Genomic DNA, 23,828 nt, shown 5'->3' with positions numbered 1-23,828 from the left:
GTTACCGTTAACTATTCCTATACATAAATCCTGACTTACGACCTTGAATAACATCACAAAAGAAGAACACATCCACATATTCTTATGAACTTTGACCGAACGTGTAATTCTCTGTGGAACATTGAATTTTCCCCCATTTCTTGAAAATTTCAGGGGCTGGATTCTTGTTCTACGAAAATTTGAAATGAAAAATATTTCCTTTATAATTTTTTTCATTTGACAGTTTTTTTTCTTTATAAAAGTTTTCATTTCACATTTTCATAGAACAAAGACATAAATACCATGGTACAATAATACAGGTAGCATTATCATGCCAGCTGATGGTAACATAATGTGTCAATTGCATTGAATTGATGTCAAATTTTGACATCTTATGTTGCCAACAATTGCCGATGCGGCTACCTGTGTATTTGTACCATGATAAATACAACAAGATAAGACATTTTTTTGCTATCATTCTTCAGTGAATGGCTTTTGAATTTAACATAATGTTATATTACAATATGGTGATATAACATTTTTTTCTTTTATACATTTTTACGTATTTAACCGAATTTACCGATCCAATTGACATAGAATTATTCTTGAATAGATCATTCAATTCATAGATTTCGTTTCTGATACCATTACATGAAATGTTCCTCCTTGGTTGCGATTTTGAATTAACTGCAACCTGTTAAGGGTAATGTTTCTAAACAAAGTTTCGTAAACATTTATTTGTTGCATGCATTTTGTCTAGTCTTAGTTGTTTTTATGTCTTTGCATAGAAACAGAATTGAGCCCCAGATTTCTGAAATATGTCACAAATTAATGGAAATAACAGATGTTATGCATAACGAAGCTTTGGTCTTATTGGAAAGCAAGTCTTTAGATTAGAAGGCAACATATCGATTGCTACAGCTTCATCAGGTATACATTATAAGAAGTTGCAAGGACTGGACATTCTATTGATTGAATTGCACACATGCAATATTAAATGGAAATTATCATCTGGAACGAATGTACGATGGCACATAAAAATTCCCAAGAAGCTTTAGAATGATTTTTGAAGGATTTAAGAGCAATTCATGTTCAGATTTCAGACAAACACTGCCAGTTATACTATTCCAGCAGATGAAATAAATGCATGCCTCAAGCAATCAGTTAACATACTGCCAAATTTCATATAGACACCAACATTTCTGAAGATGTCTAATTTATAGTCACTTGCAGATCCCGACTAATTTGCGACGCAAGAAATATTATTTTCTTAAGAAAAGGTAACATAAAACTGTTTCAAGGGCCAGCAACGCGGACCGGGCCGGCTAGTTATACATATAAAAAGCTTGAAATTACACGCAGAGAAAAAAATATGTTTGATCCAACAATATTCCAAGAGCAAAATATGTATTGTTAACATATTGTTGGATTCCTCATGTAGTATTGTAAATCCTGTTTCTGTTTTGTTTCATTCTTCTTTCCTTTTCATGTTTGTTATGGTGTTTAATTATTCCTTATGTTGTGGTGGGTTCTTGTGGCTTTTTGTTTGTCTTTGTTGTCAGCCAATGCAGCAAACCATGTATTGTGTTCATCAATGATTGCAATATTATACGCGACATTTATATCCAAGTTATGCGAAAAGTGTATATGAGAAGTATATGCACTCAAATCAAAAATTTCTGGGCTGGTTTTCTGTATTGACAATACTTTTTGTAAACAAAATTAGATTATGATAGTTCCTACAATAGGTATTGTTAACGATTTTAACAATATTGCGGAAATTCGAAAGTTGTTTTTGTTTTCTATGTTTGGAACAAAAGATGGTATTTTTGGATTTGGATTACAATGTTTGAACAAAACAAATACATTTTTGGAACCAAAACATATATTTTTGTTCCAACAAAAGCGAAAAATATTTTTTCTCTGCGTGTAAGCGAGAGTCTTTAAAAAAAAATTTAAGGAAGGAATGTTTAGAAAAAATCGAAATTTTGACTTTGACAGTTTACAATTTTCTTTAAAAATGTATATTTTTAATTCCGTTTCGCTTAAGTACAAGATTATTAGGTTCTTATGATCCCACAAGAACATAACGTCTCCATAAATGCCCGAAGTCGTATTTCCAAAAAGTCAAAATTAGTTTTTGATTGAATCTAATACATAATAGTACGTTATAACAATCTGGTGTCGATTGTTCAGGAAAACACAATTGAGGATTGGTGTAACTGCCGGATGGACAAATTGTCTCATTGTGATCTTATCTGATAGTTACCATAACGTGTTAGAATGGAGAACACTCTTTGTGATCTTATCTGATGGTTATGTAACGCGTTAGAATGTAGATCACAAACTGAGTGATTTTATTGAATTTTGTTCTAGCCTAAGTACTAATCGTGAGAAGAAATAGTAGGGCGTAACAGTTAACTTTAAAATACAATGAATCAATCACAATGGGAAATTGGAATATTTACAAACTCACAATGACAAAGGTACAAAACTATGTAAATTGTTACTATTGAAATGTTGTTAATATTGAAATATGGATTGCTTCAACGTTTATATATAACCGGATTTGAGAAACCCACTGGGTTTCAAATGTCAATTCCTTTGCGTATACGTCAAATAAATCCTCATTAAGAAGGTTAACTCTGCAAAAGGCTATAATATAACCAGTAAGGAAAGGATCAAAGTCGGGCGGGGCCGACTATATGATACCCTACACCACTGTGAATACAGAAAATACGTGAAATCGGCCGAAAATATATATGGAAGCTATATCCAAATCTGAACCGATTTCGATATTATTTGGGACACTTATTTCTAGACCGAATTCAGTCAAACATTCCAAATTTCATCAAAATCGGACGTATATAGCGTGTTTGGTGCAGCAAATACGTGAAATCGGGCGAAAATATATAGGAGCTATATCCAAATCAGAACCGATTTCGATATAAGTTGGCACATTTATTTTTAGACCGAATTCAGTCACACATTCCAAATTTCATCGAAATCGGACATATATAGCGTATGTGGTACAAAATATACGTGAAATCGGCCGAAAAAATATATCGGAGCTATATCCAAATCTGAACCGATTTCGATATAATTTGGCACACTTATTTGTAGACCGAATTCAGTCACCCATGCAAAATTTTATCAAACTTGGACGTATATAGCGTCTTGGTGCATCAAATACGCCAAATCGGGCGAAAATATATATGAGAGCTATATCCAAATCTGAACTGATTTTTACCAAAAGCAATAGCGTTCTTCCTATTGCTAAAAAAATTGTAGTTCCCAATTTTCAGCTGAATCGGCCAAAAACGCGACCTTTAGGGTGCGAACAAAAAATCTGGTAGAAATCTGGTAGATTATGGCCCGATTTAGCAAATAAAACCTTATAATGCGCTTAGTCCGGCTAATGAAGTCATATCTAAATCGCCTATTATTTGATCGTTATACGAAATTCTAAAAATATATGAATTTTATTTACATTTGCTTTTTGCGTCATTTGTTTACATATACACACGCACATAATATGTGTGTTCGTTTACTCGACAAATTTGTACAAGTCCAGTAACTTCTTGTAAAGGACTAAGGTCTTTTGCATTGTACTGAAGATTAAACGAACAACATCCAGTAACAATTTGTACGAATTTTGAGTAAACGAACACACATAATGACACAACACGCGTACACAATAATTTTAATTCTAAAAAAGGAATTTCACAAATGCTTATCAACAAATTTGACTTAATTAAAAACAAAGAAAAAAAAAACATAATTTTTGCAAGTTTTTTTTTGACTACATATTATTTTTTTCACTTTTGTTATAGTTTGAGTATTTTTGTTTTTCTCAACAACATAAAACAGTTGCTGGTATGTTGGTTTCGTGCGTTGTTAATAAATGACGCAGCTATCGTCATATGGTAAAAGACGAAACAGCCATAAAATCTGATTTTTGTTCTAATGTAAAAAGCATATTACCATACTTAGCTCTATTATCCGTGCACAACACACATGCTTGTTTAATGTAAAAAATCTGGGATTCCCCTTTTTATTTTGATTTGAGGCTGAGAGTATTAAATTGCATTGCGTCTGTGATTAAAAGTTGGCCGGCCAAGCTGTTTGTTCGAAAATGGCGCCAATAACAAAAGTGAAAAAAGAACACGTAACTTCTTTCAATTTAGTAAAAATTAGAGCTGATTGATGATCACAGTAATTAAGAAGTTCATTTTAGAAATTGAGATTAATTCAATTTATTCAAAAAATGCAGTGCAGCCGCATTGCACTAACGATTAAACTACATTTTTGAATGCAATCCATTATGCAATTGATAAGATAAACCAGAAATTACAAATACAAGACTATTTTGATTGAAAGCGCTTTAAGCTGTCAAAATTTTTGTTTAAGTTTTCATACCAAAATTCACAATAACAATGAATTTGACAGATTGGATGAAATCAGCAAACTTTTTGCTGGGCACCTAAAGAGTGAAAATAACATTCAAGTACATACTTAAAATTGACAATGATTTTCTCCACAATTGACCAATGTCGAGTAGTAAGGCACTTAACTACTAGACTTAACTAATTTTATTGTGTTTGCTACCATCGTAAAAGATATTCGTTATCACCTATTTTTTGTAAGGCAGGAAAACAAAAGAAACTTTAATCAGCCAAATATACAGTTTGACAAGTAATTGTTTTCAATCTGAGAAAACGAACACTTTTCATGCATTAATTGCTAAAAAATTACAAATAGTTGTGATAAAAATGTCGGGTTTTTTGCAAAAATTAGTTGGTTGACTTATTTAAGACCAAATTGAATGGATAAATAAAAAATTAACCCGCTTAGTTCAACAATAATAACCAAAAGAATAATTAACATGTAATGCAAGGTGCCAAGAAAATGTTTTCAAAATGTAATTAAGGTTCCAAAATAACCCATGTATTCGGTAAATTCTTAAAAATCATGACATTTTATGAATTTCATTCTTAACAAGGATTAGTTGCTAACAAGTATCAGCAATATTAGGCATGGGATATCCCCACTAAGAGGGTTACTATATGGACCAAGGGGGTACCAGATCGTATTACACGTAAACGATGTCCTATAGGTCTCAAACCGGGAATATCTGAAAACTAAGACATTTTATGAGTATTTTGGTTTACCAAGATGGTATGACATCAATTAAAATGAATATTACCTACAGCAGAACTCGATCAGGAGGGTTGCCATATTGACTAAAAATGTATCAGGTCTTAAAAACAGTTAACTGGACCTCCTAGGCCCACAATTAGATCTTAAAAGTGTTTTATTTAACTGAAATTTAATTTAGGGATAAGGATATTCACTAAAACAAACCAAAATATAACCAAGAAGTACAAAAATCGGTTAGGAATGCATATGGAAGATATTGCTAAATTATACTGAGCTTGCTATAGACATCCAATTTTATCTATTAACAGCCAGATTGAGGAACTCCCGTAAGTTTTTTGGCTTTGATCGTATACCATGGTAACACTGTAGCATTATTTCCCCGTCACATAGAAATTTTTGTCACAGTATTACTTCACAGTACACGAAATGTCTCCAGTAGGTCATAGTAAGCATTTACGAAAATTGTAGAAATCTGTACCCCACAAATTTCTAAGGAATATTAGTCTCCAAATGTGCTATTTTCGACTATTTCATGAAATATTCTTATCTCTTAATAAATTTTGAGTTGAATGAACCACTTGTAGGCTGTGGTTGTGGGCCTAGTTGGTCCCTTTTACTGTTAATAAGACCTGGTACTTTTTTAGTCGATCTGGCAACCCTCCTGATCGAGGTATTCTGTAGGCAATATTTATTGTAATTGATGGAAGTCCATCCTGGTGAACTAAAAATACTCATAAAATGTCTTAGTTTTCAGATATTTCCGGTTTGAGACCTATTGGACATCGTTTACGTGTAATACGATCTGGTACCCCCTTGGTCCATATGGTAAGCCGCTTAGTGGGGATATTCCATGCCTAATATTGTTAAAACTTGTTAGCAACTGATCCTTGTTAAGAATAAAATTCATAAAATGTCATTATTTTTAAGTATTTACCGAAAACATTGGGTATTTTGGAACCTCAATTACATTTTGAAAACATTTTCTTGGCACCTTGCATTACATGTTAATTATTCTTTTGGTTATTATTGTTGAACTAAGCGGGTTAGTTTTTTATTTATCCATTCATTTTGGTCTTTAACAAGTCGATCAAGTAATTTTTGCAAAAAACCCGACATTTTTGTCACAACTATTTGTCATTTTTTAGTAATTAATGCATGAAAAGTGTTCGTTTTCTCAGTTTGAAAACAATTACTTGTCAAACTGTATGTATGTACATATTGTACGGATGATGTCAGTGTAAATGAAACCACTTTTCTTAGAGGTAGTTTACACTAGCTATCAATGTCATATGACACGAAATAAAAACATTCCAAATCTACCCACGCAGGCAATGTGGATACGTAATTTCACAGCATTTTTGCTTGTGTCGATGCAAAATAAATGGCGTAATAGCACGGTTACACTACAGTTTTTTGCCGGGTTAACCCACTTTATGAGGATTTATAGTTTAATCTGGTCAAATCTGACCTGATTTGTCATACAAAAATTAAATCCTCTCACGACTGGGTTTATTTTAAATCCGGCACAAATCCACCAAAAATACAGTGTTGTATTCGGTATTTGTGCAAAAAATCCAACTCTACTCAAAAAGTACCAAAAGTTGCAACTGTTTTTGCAACAGAGTATGTCGTGTTTTACACGTTTACGATTGGTCGCATGAGATTTTATGGAGTTAATAAATCTAAAGTTATTTGAAAATCATAAAATTATTTATTTTTTTTACATTAGACACTTTTTTAACAGAAAGTACGCTTGATACCATGATACAAAAATGGATCCCTGTGTGTAAAATATACCAATAGTAGCATAGAGGGGACGATATCTCATACGATAAATTGTAAAAGTGTAAAACACGACTTTATTAGTTATTTTGTATGTATACGTAAACAAACACCAGCTGACAGTTTATATCCTCGAAAAGCTAAGTGTAACCAGCAAAGATTAACCCACTGGATCTATTAAACCCAGTGGGCTAACCTTCAATAGTGTAACCGGGGTATAAGTAAAATCCACAGTATTGCACACATTAGCGACTGCATAACGATAGAAATTTTTCAGCACATATCACATTGATAGATATTAGTTGTGTCTTTTTACTTTTTCAGTAATAATTATTCAGTAACTTCTTTTCAGAGTGTAAGAGAGATTTTACTCTTTGATACGAAAATAGAGAAAAAAGTAAAAAGACAGCATTTAGTAAACTTTAGCAAGATAACAGTTGATAACTGAAACAAAAACATTGGCGCCAATTCATAAAGAAAAAACTAACTTCAAGCAATGAAATGTTCTTCAATTTTAAACAAAATAAATAAGAAATAATAAATATATTAATAAAACAATCAATAAATATAGCTGAATCGTAATATTTATATATTTTCCACAAAAATAAGATAAATATTGAGCAGCTGACCATTAGCAGATGATTAAAAACAGCTGATCGAACTTGCTAAATGTTGCTGGGAAAAATTCTTTCAGCAACTTTTAGCAATTTCTTTTTAAGTGAACTTTTGTGTAAAAAATGCTGTCTTTTTACACAAAAGTAACATTTCGTAATAATTATTACAAATTATCACGTAACAAGACACACCTTTTGTAAACTACCTCTTAGAAACAATTACACCGTGCAACACTGAACACACAACTTCTACTTCTAGTAGGCATATTTTGAAGGTCCATATTGAGACTAGAACACCCCTGAAGGGGGTTTGTCTTTTCAAATACCGTTTGGATTCTACGGCGTTATTTAAAGCTGGCTAAAACTGAAGCTGAAAACACATCCAACGCTTAAGTAAAGTTTTGTGTCATTTCTTGTAGAAGAAACTTGGCAGCACTTTGTCTTTTATTCATCTACCAAAAATGACAAACAATTTTACTCAAACGCTGGATTTGTTTTCAGCTTATGCCCGTAATTTCTAGCCCTAGGTAACCGGGTAGGTAGCTACCTATTAGTTATTTTTACCTACGCGTTTGGTAATTTCTACGTGACATTTACCGAGGCGCGTAAATTTTGAAAACATGTGGTAACATTGGTGATTTTCATTCATGATTTCGTAAAAACATTGCCACATATAAGTGTTTTAGAATTTTTTACACATTGGCAACGATCAACCAGGCAAAATCCTTGGTGTAAGTAACACGGCCGTTTTCGACCCGATAACGTTACCTATGGATTGAAATTATGAAATTTTGCTTGCACGGGGGAAATCTATGAACTCATAGATAACTCAATCAGCTCGTCGTTTGCTTTGTTCTAGTAAAAGAATTAATGAAAAAAGTTTGAATTTGTCTCGGTAGTTCTTTATTCTTTTAAAAGAAATGAAGAATATGAATTAAAAGAAAAAAAGCAAGAAAAATCCACTGGTTTTTTGGCTCTTAAGGCCCGGCACATACGGTCCTTTGAGTGCCGCGTTACAATAACCACATGAAAACTTCAAGAACAAACTTAACTTCGCTTACACATTTTACTTGTGGTTGTTGTTTTGTTATAGAAACAGAACTTAAAGGCCTGGGTACATAAGCAGCCTCGTTGCCTGGCTTCATTGCCTTGCTTCATTTCTGACATAATAAAAATAAAAGAATAAAGAAGACCGAGCCAATTTTGAAGTAGGTTGCCCGTTTCTTCTTTATTCCAATGATGTAAATAAACAAGATGGGAAAAGTATATTTTCAATGTATAGTAGCAATGGAAATGTCCCATCTTGTTATATTTTATGTCTTTGGAAATAAAAACTTAGGTTGCGAAAATTTTTGCGAAAGTTCACGAGACGGAAATTTTTTTATGGAGTGGAGTGCAGTTGGAGTCCATGTCGAAAGCTGAACTAGTCAAGGAAAGGCAACATAAAAAACCTTTAGGATGATGAAGCAAAATCAAATGCGCTTGGATTAATTGGAAAACGGAGAAAGTAAACCCAAATGTAATTGAATTTAATGGAAACTTTTTTATTTTTTGTTTATATAATAAAGTTCTTTGTATTATTGTTTTACACAAATAATAAATGCATTTTATATATTCTGGGATATTTCGTAATGGCTTGCATTTTTATTGCATCTTTAGACTGACTAAAAATGCAATCCGAAGAGTGCCTTTAAATTCAATCCAAAACACTACATCAATAGCTGTGATTTGGATCGAAAATGGAGTACATCCTAGCTGTGGAAGCAAAATGGAGTGCATCCTAGCTGCGCGCTCCCTTGTAAAATTCATAAGTGAATTCATAGAAAGAGATATACTCCAACGGTACTTGTACTGTACACTTGTAGTGATTAAACTGCATCCGCGGATGCAAACTTTTTGCTGGGATGTTCCAGAACTGCAAGAAGTACTAATTTTTACCATTTTTCCCGATAACATAAAGGAAAAAATGCTATCGTAGTAAAAAATAGTAGCTTCATGCAGGTTCTGGAACAAAGTAAAGATTCTGTTAAGTAGAGAATGTACGAAAACTGTTATTCTCAGAAATGCATTGGAATATTGACAAGCAACAAACTTAAACTCGCATGCGAAAACATTTATTTTTGTTTTTATTAAATAAAGAAACAAATTTTAACCACAAATCACGAATACTCTCGAAATGTCGCAAAATTTTATGTTGCCTGGTCTGGGAAGGCGTCTGGGAAGGCGTGTGCATACCATTGCACCCTTCGTTTTGCTATAAAACGCATTTTACATTTAACATATTTTATAAAACATGCATCATTTAAGTTGTCAATTCCATACAATATCTTTCGAATAAATGACATAAACTCCCAAAACACCTGTTTTAAGTGCAAGTGTAAAATGGGTTTAACCCTTATGATTTAAATTAAACATGTTTTAAAAGAAATAAATCGCCATTGCTTTTAAATGTCATGCGCCTCCGTGTAAAGGTGCCATAAGAAATATTTATAATAAAAATTTATCTTATCACGGAACTTTTGAAGATACAGACAAACACCTCGATGATAACAGCTATGTAATCAATTTTGGATCAATCACTCCTCATTTTGGAGAATGAATGCACTGTAAATGCGCTTCCAAAACGAGTGGGAATATAAATTCCAAATTAATAAATTTTTTAATACATATTTATGTATGTTTGCAAAAAACCGAATTGTTTACACTTTAAACGAAATTTAACACTTAAATTATGTCAACAACAATATTTTGCAGTATCCGTTCGCCCCAAACGACACCAACAATATGAGAGGGTAATATTCAAATTAAACGAAATACAACTACTATCCAAATGAGACTCCAAGCGTCAGCAGAAATATCCAAAACGAAATAAAACAACAAAGGCTTATAAAAAACAACAACTATCGCCTCAAAGTTTGAGAGAAATTTTTCAAATCGCAATATGAGCGCCATTGACTGGAACGTTGCAAGAGGGACGACGACAATTAGTAGCACAACAAACATCGACATTTAATCAGTCGGTTTGGACGCGCTCTTTATTTCGTTCGGTTACAATGTTGTTGATTGACTGTGTCTCGCGATTTGTCTATGTTTTGTTTTAAAGATCGGTATTGTGAATTAGTCATTTCTCGTTATTTGCTTTGTTTTAATGCTACCGCCATTCATACATAAATCAATTCGTATCGCAGAGATTTATACGAAAAAGTGGTGTCTTTCCATCATCAGTGAATGTTTTTTGAAATATACAAGTGGAGATACAAATGTTTATATGTGAAAAACGTGGTTTCAGTGATTCTCAAATATTAATTGGGCGATAGTCACGAGAGGCCTTTGCAAAAATTGTAATCGGATAATGTTTCCATATTTTTTAGATTAGTCAAATGGTTCGTGCACACAGTCGCGCAGTTTTTTTTCAGTAGCAGTATTTATTTAGGCTTCGTTCCATTGTTTTTAATAGCAAAACTAATAAAAGATTGTCGTGCTGTGTGCCGGCATAAGCTCATATAATGCGGATTAAGTTTATTATCAGAGATATGGCAAGTTTACATTAAAGCTTTTTGCCGGATTAACCTTCTGTATGAGGATTTATATGAATTTTCAATTCCAATCCTCAACTTAATTAACTAAATCCAGTTATATGTAAACGTACAGTAAGATAGGACACATCAATGTAACTATACATCGCTAGGTGGCGTTGGAATTTAACAAAAATGGTCTGTTCCAGAACCTGCAGGAGTCTACTATTTTGCAATTTTTACCTTATTAATTTGACAGAAATATAAAAAATAGTATATTCTGATTCTGGAACAGAGCAAATATGTGTGCCTGGTTACTAGCAAGTTTTTGCAAGAAGAAATTTTCTCAGTAAAGAACTGTCAAGAAATTGTGTTAACAACAACATTCTCTGACATTTTTTACAAATTGTTACAATTTTTTGGGTAACCAGATAAACCTAATGTTATGGAACCTAGATCTATTTAACAGGTCACGTAAAGAGCATAAATACAACTCTGATTTGACCGAAAATTCTTCTTATAATTTCATCATGTATGGAACGATATTGCGCTTTGAATTGAAAAAAAAAAACAGAAGAATGAGGTAAAAAAGAAAATAGACGGAGAATAGCAAAAAGATATATAGAAATTTGAGACTTCACTAGAGTTGGGTAGTACCGCAAATATTTCCTTTGTAATTTTTTTCATTTGACATTTATTTCCTTTATAATTTTTTTATTTCACATTTTCATAGAACAAGAATTGATACCCAGAACTATGAAAACGCATGAAAACATAAAAAACGGTAAATTGAAAGATTAATTTAATTATATCGGTCCGGGAAGTATTTAGAACGACAGAAAATGAACATTGTGTCGGAACCTATTTGGTACTACACCTGTCCAACCCTATATTCCATACAATTTTCGTTGGGCATTTTAATAAATTCAAATAATGTAAACAAAATGTAATGGACTTTCACATTAATCTGGTGCCGACGAAGAGGACAAAGATTTAAATACATAAAGATTGGAAAACTCAATTGTCAAAGACATAAAATGGTAAAGATTGGACATAGTGCATAATGCAGAGGGTGTCTGTGTATAACAGATAACTAACAGAACACGACGGCAACAAAAACAAGTATAGCATAAATTCATGTCACCATATTGTAAATTAACATTATGATATACCCCCGGCGCCATCTGTCGATGTATAGTGGCAATGTAAATGTCCCATCTTGTTATGTTATATATCTTTGCAATTGTTAACATTTGTCAATAGATGGAGTTAAGCTCTGTTGTTACGATATCATAACAACATTCTGTTAAGTAGTTAACCATTTCAGGCGTTTTTAACCGCCAAGTTCATATTCAATGAACTGGAAACTGCTATGGAATGCAATCCTGAGTCCAACTTTTTGCTTTCCTACAATTTGTATAAGCCGAATTGCGCTTTAATGGGGTTTTTATCATTAACATACCCCTGTTGTTGGTAAAATGTTTCTATACTTTGTTTCATAAACATTTGTGCATTATGCATCTTTTCCAGTCTTTACAGTTCTATGTCTTTGATTTATGACAGTGTGTTAGTATGTTTGTATGCACGCATGCTACCCCTGCAAACATTTTCTATCGCCTAAGGAAAATTCGCGATTCTCCTGGGAGATTATTTTGTCGCAGGCGATATCGCCTAAAAATCTTCCGTGTATCACCAACCTAAAGTATGTAAGTGTTTATGCAATGCGAATCGCGACAAAGATTCGCTGACGGAAGATCTTAAGAAGAAGAAAATATAAAAAAAAAATTAAAGGAAATTTATTTTTCATTCTTCTTTGTTTTTTGTTTCTTTAATTTGTTGTCTTTGATTTTTACCCTTTTTGTTTTCTTTTCTGATTTGTTATAATTTTTAATTATTCCTTATCTTATATTACTAGGCGTTTACACCAGACAGTTTTTATTCAAATACAACTCTGATTTACTAACACATATATACATTTGTCGTTTGTCTCACAGCTGTCTATCAATTTTTCACAGACAGTAATGAAGACAAATTTTTGGCATTTTTGTAAAAATAAGTGCGATAATAATTGAAATAAGTTGAAAACAAAAGAGCATGAACAAGAACTGTTTTTGCAGTTGTCGGGACGCTTACGTCACACAGGCAAATTTTGGGATTTTGACAATCAATACATGAAGCCAACTGTCCTGTCATGTGTAATCGCAGTGTTACTTTTATACTGGTTCCATTCACTTTCTTCATTTAACTTGACAAAACCGCACATATTTGCGTTTGTCAATACTAATAATATTATACATACGTGCCATTTGTATAAAAGTTATGTAGAATATGTATGTATATGAGAATTATATGGAACCAAATCAACAATTTTAGTGATCGGGGTTCGGAAGAATAATATATTATTCGCCTGCACTAAGAACAAGCGAAACATAATACAAATTCGCGGAAAGATCGCCGAGATGCAAAGCAGAAGATTCGTTGTAGCGATTGATAATAAACAATAATTGCAGAGAATCGTCTACGAATGGCAAATTACTCGCGTGGGTGAATTTTATATAAAAATTCGCTAAAAGATCGCCGAAAGGAAGCGCAGAAGAATAATCTGATCAAAAAATCGTCCAAAATCTTCCAACTGTTTGCAGGGACAAAACAAAAACAAATCAAAACATATGCTCTCTCTTGTACGCTCTTTCTTTGCGTTCGGGTCGTGTGTGTGTAAATTGCCGAAAAACGTCGTAACTAGCGATAACCGTCTGTTCGGCAATGCCTTAATCCCCTCCACGGTATATGTAAATGATGCGAGATTAATACTAGATACAAAGTTTTCGTTTGAAGTTTTCATGTGGTTGTTATTGACGTGTGGTGCGACTCACAACGGACCGATTGTTCTGCTGCCTTAATTGTCTATACAAAATCGTAGTTTGTAAAAATCAGATAAAAGTTTCGTTCCAGAACTAAAAAGTTTTTTAGTTCATTATGCAACTTTTTTGAGCAAAAATGGTGCTGAAAAGCTTTCTCTTTAGAAACTATTTGCACGACAAATTTGGGCGAGTAAAAATGTGCAACATGTTTGTCGGCTTCTGATTGGCTCACACGCCGACTTTGACATCTGTTCCAGTTTTTTGACGTTTCTTCCAGTTTTCCGTTCCCGTACTTTTTGGAAAAATTTGTACGTGGAACTCATTTTCGACGGTTTGCTCTTTTGAGACTTTTACCATTAAAACAGTACGGGAACGAAGCTAAAGATTAAAACTGTTAGTGAAAAAGATTGATTTTTAGGATAAATTGTCCTGTGTTACCCCCCCAAGTTACCAACCTTTAAGGCCAAAACTCAATCAGCTCGTCGCTTGTTTTGTTCGCTTTCTAAATAAATTATATACCTTGTATAAATTATCTTCACGAAGTCGCTTATTTTTAAATATCACACATCAAAGCATAAAATTGTTTATCCCTGCGATCATATGTTTGGGTAAACAAAAAACATATGTTACACGTGCCACTGGGGCATCAAAGTTTTCATGGGCCCTATATATAGCTATAGCTAAGATTAAAATCCGACCCGATTTTCAAAATTTTTTGTAGGATTACTTGTTTAGCCTCAGAAATGAACTGGTAAAATTTTCTCATCGATTGGACAATAATAGCTCATTTAGACTAGCCATAAATCCTCGACTGGATTTAATAATTCCAGTACAAATCTCATTGCATTTAGATATACATTTTGGAGGATTTAAATGGCAGTCAGCTGATTTTTGTTCTTAGCACAATTACCAAGGTAGATGCATCAGCCCATCTGATCGAATTTGAAACGTCAAAAGAATTTTTTGTAAATTGAATTCGTCCCAAAACACATACGTCAAATTACAAATTTATTGTTTAATACTGAAAATGTTACCACATTATGCTACTAATGCTAACTAAAGAGAAAATAAAGAATTATTCTATCGCAGTTTGCCCATCTAAAATAAATAAACTAATTATTTTATCGTTTAGACATTGTAAATATTAGTCTTGGTTGATTAAAATCAACTTTGTACATCAAAACAAATTTAATTTTTCCGCCTTGTGTAAAAATTTTGACATTTTATATTATTTTTAGTGTAGCAATTCACCGATGCATCTACCTTGTTTCTTGTGCCAGCTTGCAACTTTTTGTATTTTCCAGCAACATGTTGCAAAAAACAGAGTTGTATACGAGGATTTATGCCAGATTTAAAATAAATCCACTCAATACGAAGATTTATTTTTGTATGGGAAATCTGGTAGATTTTGGCTGGATTTAGCAAATAAAACCTGATAATGTGCTAAATCCGGCTAATGATGTCATATCTAAATGGGCTATAAATGTGACCTTTAGAGCAATTTCGCGAAAATTGACCTTTGGCCCCATACAAATTACTTTGAAAACTTTGAGGCCCCAGTGGCACGTGTTAACATATTCCGATTGTGCTCAAACTTTGGCAATCTTAAAATCTAACAAAATAAAACACTTTAGGGGTGCCGCCTAAAAAATCAGACATCGGTTTTTTCCCTTTGAGTTCAAACCAGTATACCATACACTTATAACATGGTTAAGTGATTATCTCGATTTATTTGACATATATTGTATGAAAATGACAATTTAAATCGACAGGCAAAAAGCTCTAATGCAAACGCCGCTTTATTGTTATAATACTCGTAAGCTCTTGTGTAACTGGCTTCCTGGAAATTTATTTATATTTTTCAATCTATTATTTCTTCTGCTCTTCCTATCTCTTCCTTTTACTCTCTTCTTTTATTTCCAAAGATTAGACTTTTTTGGCTAATATTCATTTTTTTAATTATCAAAGTTTATAAAAAAGTATATGTGCCTATAGGCATTGTTGTCTCTTGTTATTACAAGTCTTCTTGAGTTATTCTTAAACACCAATATTCGCGTTTAAGAAGTTCGCTAATTTTTGTTAGTGTGAAAAGGAGAGAGAGAAAAGAACAGAAGAAAAATAAAAGTGCCTTACACAAGTGTTTTAAACGTGATATTCAACAGAATTATTGTTTGGGTGTTCCGCCGGTTAAAAGTTATGATTCAAAACAAAAAACCAGAAAAACTATGTTTATAACTAAAACAGCAAGCAATTAAAAAAGTCTGATTAAAAACACATTTCTTTACAATGGATAACATACAAATATATCGTCGTCTTGTGTGTAATTCAAATCCTCCCCAGACATTGGATGATGAATCCGCCATTAGCTACGACTTTATTGTGGTATATTTGACACCAAAAATTTCTCGTGAAAATTCCGACAAATGGCTAATGCACGATTTACTTAAGGATTTTGTGATATTCGAGCAAACTCTACTAACAACAAATGAACTGACAAGTAATAATAATAGAAATCATAAATATAGCAATCTCCACACCCAAAGTTATCATGTTTTCTCTGTATTTTATATATATTTCAGATGAACGCAAGAAATCATCACTACCCACTATACCCACCATCAATTATACGGTGGGCAATCGTGACACCTTAACATCGGTTGCCGCCCGTTTCGATACGACACCATCTGAGTTGACACATTTGAATCGTTTAAACAGTTCTTTCATTTATCCCGGACAACAGCTGTTGGTACCGGACAAGAGTGCCAAGGATAATGTATCGACCAGTTCAGCTGATGATAAAGCAGGTGGTTCAAATGCTTCCGGCAAATCGAGTCCAGTTGAACGTAAATTATCTGTTGAAGAACAAAATGATGCAGATGGTAAGTTTTTATTTACTGTTTTATGAAACAAAAAATTAAAATAAAATGTAATTATAATGAAGTATTTTACGTTACTTAGAAGAATATATATACAATTTAAAAAGGGTATTTAAAATTAATGTCTAGTAGTCTCAATAGGGTTAATGGATTTAAATTTTAATTTTAAAATTGTAACATTTGTCAAGTCCAAATTTCTAAAAAATATGTGTAAGGACTAGGGTTTGAGAATTCTCTACTTTTTTCATTCCCGAAAAAACGGGAAAATTTTCTTATTGGTTTATTTTGAAATATGTATAAGTAGCATAGAAAAAGTGGTAAAATTTTAAAGGGGACCGGAACAAAATTTTTTGGGATATGAACACTGGATGGGAAACTTTCATTGTGATCTTAGAAACTTTAAACGCGTGTTTCATTTTTTGAAGTCGGTGTTCACTATAGCTCGAAAACGACTGTATCGATCATTATATTTTTTGTAAGCTTATTAAGTACACGAAAATATTGTCTTTAAACGATGGACTTTTTTAAATGTTTTGACGGCTCTGGGATTTCATTATAATATGACGACCCGATTGAGTATTATCCTTAAAGGCCAGAACAGAATCAATCGTCGCTTGCTTTGCTTGCTTCCCAAATGTCAAATTATAAAGGAATGTCAGAGCCTCCTAAAGGGGAACGCGGTCGCATTTGCAAAGAGGCTCTGGCATTCCTTTATAATTTGACATTTGGGGAAGCAAGCAAAGCAAGCGACGATTGATTCTGTTCTGGCCTTAAGAACTTTCTCTTGGTTGGTGACAATGACAAAAGTCGGACATCAAATCTCTCTCTGTAATTCGAATTATTCTATTTGTAATTCGAATTATTTTATTTGTAATTCGAATCGTTTTATTTGTAATTCGAATTATTCCATTTGTAATTCGAATAATTTTGAATTTGAAAACATCAAAATACCTGTGGAAAGTATAAGGTAAAATGGACCCACAGTGCAGTATTTTGAAACGACCTACAACAGTAGTATAGCATTGGAATGACTTCATTTTTACTAAATGGATAGATATTTCCCTCTGCTATCATAAAAAATCTCAAAAATTTGCAAAATCCAATAAAAACCCTTTAAATATGGAAATTAACCCCGTTCTGAAAAAGCTGGAATACCGAATTTTTGCGTAGTAATGAATACCAAGCAAAGAAGTATGCAAGACATACCCACTGACATAATTAGGAAACATTTAATAGTCATTATTCTGAAAGTCAGTAAAAGGGATCCAGAAAGCTCAAACAAGTTCAACTTCCACAATTCCAAAGGCCAGATCACGACATGTTAATCTTATTTGTGTAAATTTCTAATATAATAGAACAACACTAAACTAATAAAAGTGGGGTACACACGATCAGTTTTTACAGTCAGTTTTGCTCAAATAATCGTTTGCTTGCCAGTGTGGCCGCTTTTTGTGGTTGCTGGACAGTTTGACATTTGCCGATATTTCCGAAAAATCGTCAGTCAAAACTGATCGTGTGTACCCCGCTTAAGTTCATTAAAGCTTCAATGAATGTCCAAAGTGGATAAACAACTTATCGAGGAACACTTCTTTGGTAATTCCCCAAGAAATTATAGATTTGGTAATTTTTGCAATACAGTCATTGTCGCATCCAAGTAGTAGGTAATTCTTATTTTTGGCCGTATTTATTATAAATCGTAAATAAAGTTTGCACATTTTGACGAAATATTGTTTTGAGGACCAATAGCAAGATGTTTACACAAAAAACCATATAGTTTTTACATAATTTGTTGCCATAAACGAACAATTAATATGAACATTTGTGCAATGTTGGCCTTTGCAATACATTTGTTGTCTAACTGTATATAGAACGAAAAATTTGGGATAGGAGCTAAGTCAGATTGCCGCACAAGATACACCCGATGATCACTGAAATATGTAGTGTACCCAGCAAAATTTATTTGAAGTTGTTCTATGTGAAGTAGTGATTGAATAGCTTTTTTAGAAGCAGTCCACGCAGAGTCATGAAAAATGCGTTCCGTTCTTCACATTTTGACAATCCCCGATTTGAATCCATTTCATAAAATTTCACGTTTTAGCAATGCTTACATTTATAATAAATTTTTGCAAATAAAATTCTTAACAACACAAGAAACAATTTATTTTATTGTATTTTAATTACTCAGCAAAATGTTTGTATCCAAACAGATAATCATAGGTACAAGAAATGTCAGACTGCATATTTGTTTGTAGCCAAAAAAGTAGTTGAATCATGAGTGCAAGTGACTATACTATGTCTTTTTACGTGAATGAAGTCATGATTTTTACAAGGGCATGGTGCAGTGAAGATACTGTCTAATTTGCTTCTTAAGTACACATTTTGCATTAGTTCTTTGTAGTGAATAAATATACATTCCATGGAATGTATTTTGAATTGATTTTTCGATTGATTTAAAAATTGATTCGCAAGCATGCATTTTGAAGTTATGGGAGAAGTTAGCATCTATTAAGGGAGGATTTTCACTGATTTGAGACGTCAGTAGTGCAGTTCTCTAACTCCTTTTTTGAGTTACCGACAAATGTAGGTAAAATTAAAACGCAAAATTATGAATGAAAAGTTCAAATAAAAGTTGACAACACTGCTGCTGTCGGTAGAACTTTACGACTACTTTTTTTGGTCGCTAACTTACCGAAAAATTTCGTTAATTACCGAATTTATAAGCATTTTAATTTTACCGATTTTTGTCGGTAACTCAAAAAATGTCTTAGAGAATCGCACATTTGGAAAAACATTTAAAAGAGTTGTGGTAACTTCTAATTAATATTTATGGCCTCTTTCTCTAGTTTCGTTTAAATTACTACCAAACTCATGTTTTTGTAGAACATTCTTGTTTGAAAAAACAGTAGTTTGATAATAGTTCAATAGTCTTAATGAAATTGAAATATAATGAATATAAAACAATGGAATATTTCAAATAAATCATTTTAAAAAGCGACTGAGCGCAGTTAGCTTTTATTACTCAAAAATACCCAAAAACATCTTAAAACGCTTCTTGCATAGAGTCATGCAAAATAGGTGATAAAGATCTAAAATTGATTGCATCCTAGCTGCACCATGCCCTTGTAAAAATCATGACTTCATTCACGTAAAAAGACATAGTCACTTGCACTCATGATTCAACTACTTTTTTGCCTACAAACAAATATGCAGTCTGACATTTCTTGTACCTATGATTATCTGTTTGGATACAAACATTTTGCTGAGTAATTAAAATACCATAAAATAAATTGTTTCTTGTGTTGTAAAGAATTTTATTTGCAAAAAGTTATTATAAATGTAAGCATTGCTAAAACGTGAAATTTTATGAAATGGATTCAAATCGGAGATTGTCAAAATGTGAAGAACGGAACGCATTTTTCATGACTCTGCGTGGACTGCTTCTAAAAAAGCTAATTCAATCACTACTTCACATAGAACAACTTCAAATAAATTTTGCTGGGTTGCACTCATGATTCAGCTACTTCTTTGGCTACAAACATTTTGCTGGGATTATTAGCGTTCCGCTTAATATAAAGTTAAAAGTTATAATTCAATTTCAGGGAGGACCTTCTTGGCATTAACTTTCAATATGAAATTTATATTTCTAATGCCTCCAAATTGGTTTATTTTGCGTTTTCAAATCCATTGGATATAGACATATGGCCCATAGACTCCGGAATGTTCTCATCTGTTTTGTTGAAAAAAAGCTTTACAACAGAGGCCGTATTATGTGGTTTTGCTGCTTGAGTGATTTAACTGAAGTCACTCAAACATTAAACATTAAACACAAACAAAATTGCAAACATTTGTTCGGCGATAAATGTGTTTAGTTGTATTTTCACCTAAACTACATGAAGATGCAAAAAAATTATGCAAAGTATCAATTCATTTGTTAGAAAACCACATTATTTGTTTCCGAAGTCGAGTGACTTGACCACGCAAGCACAAAATCTGTGGTGGAATTCTGTAACTCATTTTTCGAGTTACCGACAAATATCGGTAAAATTAAAATGCTTATAATTTTGGTAATTAACGAAATTTTTCGGTAAGTTAACAACCGAAATAAAGCTGTTGCTAAATTCTACCGATAGCAACAGTGCAGTCAACTTTCATTGATACTTTTCATTCATAATTTTGCGTTTTAATGTTACCGATTTTTGTCGGTAACTCAAAAAATGAGTTGCAGAATTCCAGCTGAACGCGAAAAAACTTTTTGCGCGACATCTGATGGATGCGAAAATTAAAGCTTCCGTTGTCTATTTCTTTATTCGTTGTCTTTTTCTTTACTTGCTGATGGTAACGAAATCTTTGATCAACGCCATCAGCGCCACCTGTTGTTTAATTTGCCAACAAATGTTATCACTTAACAGCTGTTTGAATTGCTGGTTAGGTGTAAAATATGGCAACACTTTACATCCCCCTAAGAATGACATTTCTGTCATATGAAATGTTGGTCAGCTGTTGTTTGTTGAAGTGCTCTTGTATTTTTATTCCAAATAACACAACGAAAAAAGAAAAGTGCCACTCGAAATAAAATTCTAAACAAATAGTTTTGTTTACATTACTTCAACTTTCTATATGTATTAAAAAACGCATTTATTGGCTGTGTAAAAAATTAACAAAGAGCAAAAATAGATTGAAAACATTGAAATATTTTATTTGTTGTTAAAAAAACACATTACATTGACAAATAACATCAAATAAAATTCACAACAATGCATACAGCTGTATTTTGGCGTAATGGAGGTGATTTATTCATATGTTTCATTGGAGTTTTTGTTATTATTTCTTTTATATGTATTTACTTTAATTAAGAAATGTTGGAGTATCAAGGAGAATATTAATATTGATGATGATGTTTGGATTGTTGTGACTCTGTTGATTTGGTCTTAACAATGGTAACAAACGATTCACTCACATGGTTAGTTGTCGGTCCAAAAAAGTGTCATCAATGAAAGTTTGCAGTATTGAAAGGATGTATCCCGACTTTTCTCCACTGTTAAGTGTGGTGGTCTACGTCAATAAAGTAGCGAGTGCTACTTATAAAGCTTTATCTTAAATTAAGTAAACAAAGCAGGCTAAACGTCTGACTGATTTTATGACGGTCACATTTTTCTTTGTCAGAGGAGATAAAAATTTGCACAAAATTCTAATCAAATTGTCAGTTATTTCGTTTTCCAACTAACTACAAAGTAAAAAAAAATAAAAACTAAACACACCGGTTTGACTCTTATCAATATTGACCTATTTTCGATTTGCCCTTTATTTTAAACGCCGCTTTTCACGCGTTGTGGGAGCCCAAAACAAGCATTGTGAGGTGTTGTTAAATCCATTAATAAACATTTATTTTAACAACTTGCCATGGCACGTTTGGCTTTTGGTAAAAAGGAACTTTATTTTACTTTTGTTTTTGTATTTTCCACCATTTTACCCACATCTATTTTGAAACCATCATTGTACGTAGCGTAATCATTCATTGGATATCAAAATAAATTGTTATCGTGTGACGTTAAAGAACTATGACTAGTATTCGCTAAGAATCGATGAATTTACCATGACAACGTAATATTTTAATGTGTGAATTGCAGCACTCACTACATGCCCATACCCATAAAAGGTTTATAATTCCGTCATTGATTGGACGTATTAAAAACATTCTAGATATGGTTCAATGATTAATTACAATCTCCGTTTGTATGCAAAAGATGAGGTATTCAAATCTCCGACAAGATAACATAACATTTTTCTCAGCGGTGGTTAAACCCATCTACTTAATGTTCACCATGTTTCTTGAGTAGTTCAGCTACCCGGCAAGAAGATGCAGTTCAATAATGCAGTAACCAATAATCTGCCCTGCATCCTTTGCCTGCAAGTATTTTGCTTGAGTGCATTAAATCCATCGTGGTGCAGTAATAAGCACGTCCGCCTTGCACTCACTCAGAAGGTCTGCGGTTCAATCCCCGACCGGAACATCCAATTTTTTCGGCGGTGGCATATTCCCGCAGAGTAATGGTGGTTTGCATTTACACGCCGCTCGGACTCGGCGATAAAATGTAGGTCACATATCATTGAGCCAATATGAATCGGCATGCATTCATTGATATGATAGATGTCTGCCTTGTCCCTTCGGGGATGTTGTGAAAAACTTACGTTTTTATGTACAAGAAATAGTTCATATTTAATTTTGAAATTTTGACATCCACCAACAATAAATGTCCAAATATAAATGCTTATCTTATCTAAGAAATAAACAAATAAACAAAAAAATATTATGTATATGTATTTCAACTTTCATAAAAATAGAAGAATGCCTTCATATGATGCATTGGGCATTTTTTATAATTAAAAGATAAAAAGTACAAAAAACAATTAACGCTTTTAATTCCATAGAATTGTTTTCTAAAATCCACCTACTTCTCCCCTCTCATTACAGATATCTTGGATAGTTTACGTCCAGGTTCTCCCAAGCCAGGTCATATCGAACGTGTTGATCCTGCTGGGCGTGCCGATGGCGGCAATGATCCAGTTATTACACAACGTTTCCTTAAAATCAATGTACGTCACATAACCGATGGACAGGGTGTTGTGGGTGGCGTTTTATTGGTAACACCAAATGCTGTTATGTTCGATCCCAATGTCTCCGATCCATTGGTAATTGAGCATGGTCCAGAAAGCTATGGTGTTATAGCACCAATGGAATTGTGCGTAAATGCTGCCATATTTCATGATATTGCTCATATGCGAGTATCGGGTGGAGTCACTGTCGACTCTGATGCAACAGAAAAACCTGAAATTTATTATCCGAAATCAGTATTAGATGCCCAAAAGGCCAAAGAGGGTGGAGAAGAGGGAGCAGAAGATGCCGTAGACGGCAGCAAACAACAAACGAAGGAAGATAATGAAAAAGACAAAAATGATGAGGAACAAGAAAAGGTTAAAACTGATGACCAAGAGTCCATTTGTTCAGAGGTAGTAGTAGTAAATATTTCATCAAATAAGTTA

General features: G+C 33.0%; 1 protein-coding gene across 48 annotated transcripts in view; it reads left to right on the top strand.

Annotated features, from left to right (window-relative positions):
- mtd (TLD domain-containing protein mustard) overlaps window positions 1–23,828 on the top strand; it is a 450,874-nt gene that overhangs the window by 345,309 nt on the left and 81,737 nt on the right. For 44 of the 48 annotated variants that reach the window (XM_073990750.1, XM_073990642.1, XM_073990855.1 and 41 more), the window contains 2 exons: window positions 16,491–16,790; window positions 23,260–23,795. In XM_073990750.1, the coding sequence (XP_073846851.1) occupies window positions 16,491–16,790; window positions 23,260–23,795 (836 nt within the window). Of the gene's footprint in view, window positions 1–16,490; window positions 16,791–21,254; window positions 21,573–23,259; window positions 23,796–23,828 lie in introns of those variants that run through there. The other 4 variants (XM_073990910.1, XM_073990899.1, XM_073990877.1 and 1 more) reach the window with 2 other exon arrangements.

This window comes from Musca autumnalis, unplaced genomic scaffold (genome assembly GCF_047663935.1).
Source record: "Musca autumnalis isolate F117 unplaced genomic scaffold, ASM4766393v1 scaffold_1, whole genome shotgun sequence".
NCBI classification, from domain to species: domain Eukaryota; kingdom Metazoa; phylum Arthropoda; class Insecta; order Diptera; family Muscidae; genus Musca; species Musca autumnalis.
The sequence above is the reverse complement of the archived record's forward strand: the minus strand, read 5'-3'. Positions and strand labels throughout refer to the sequence as shown.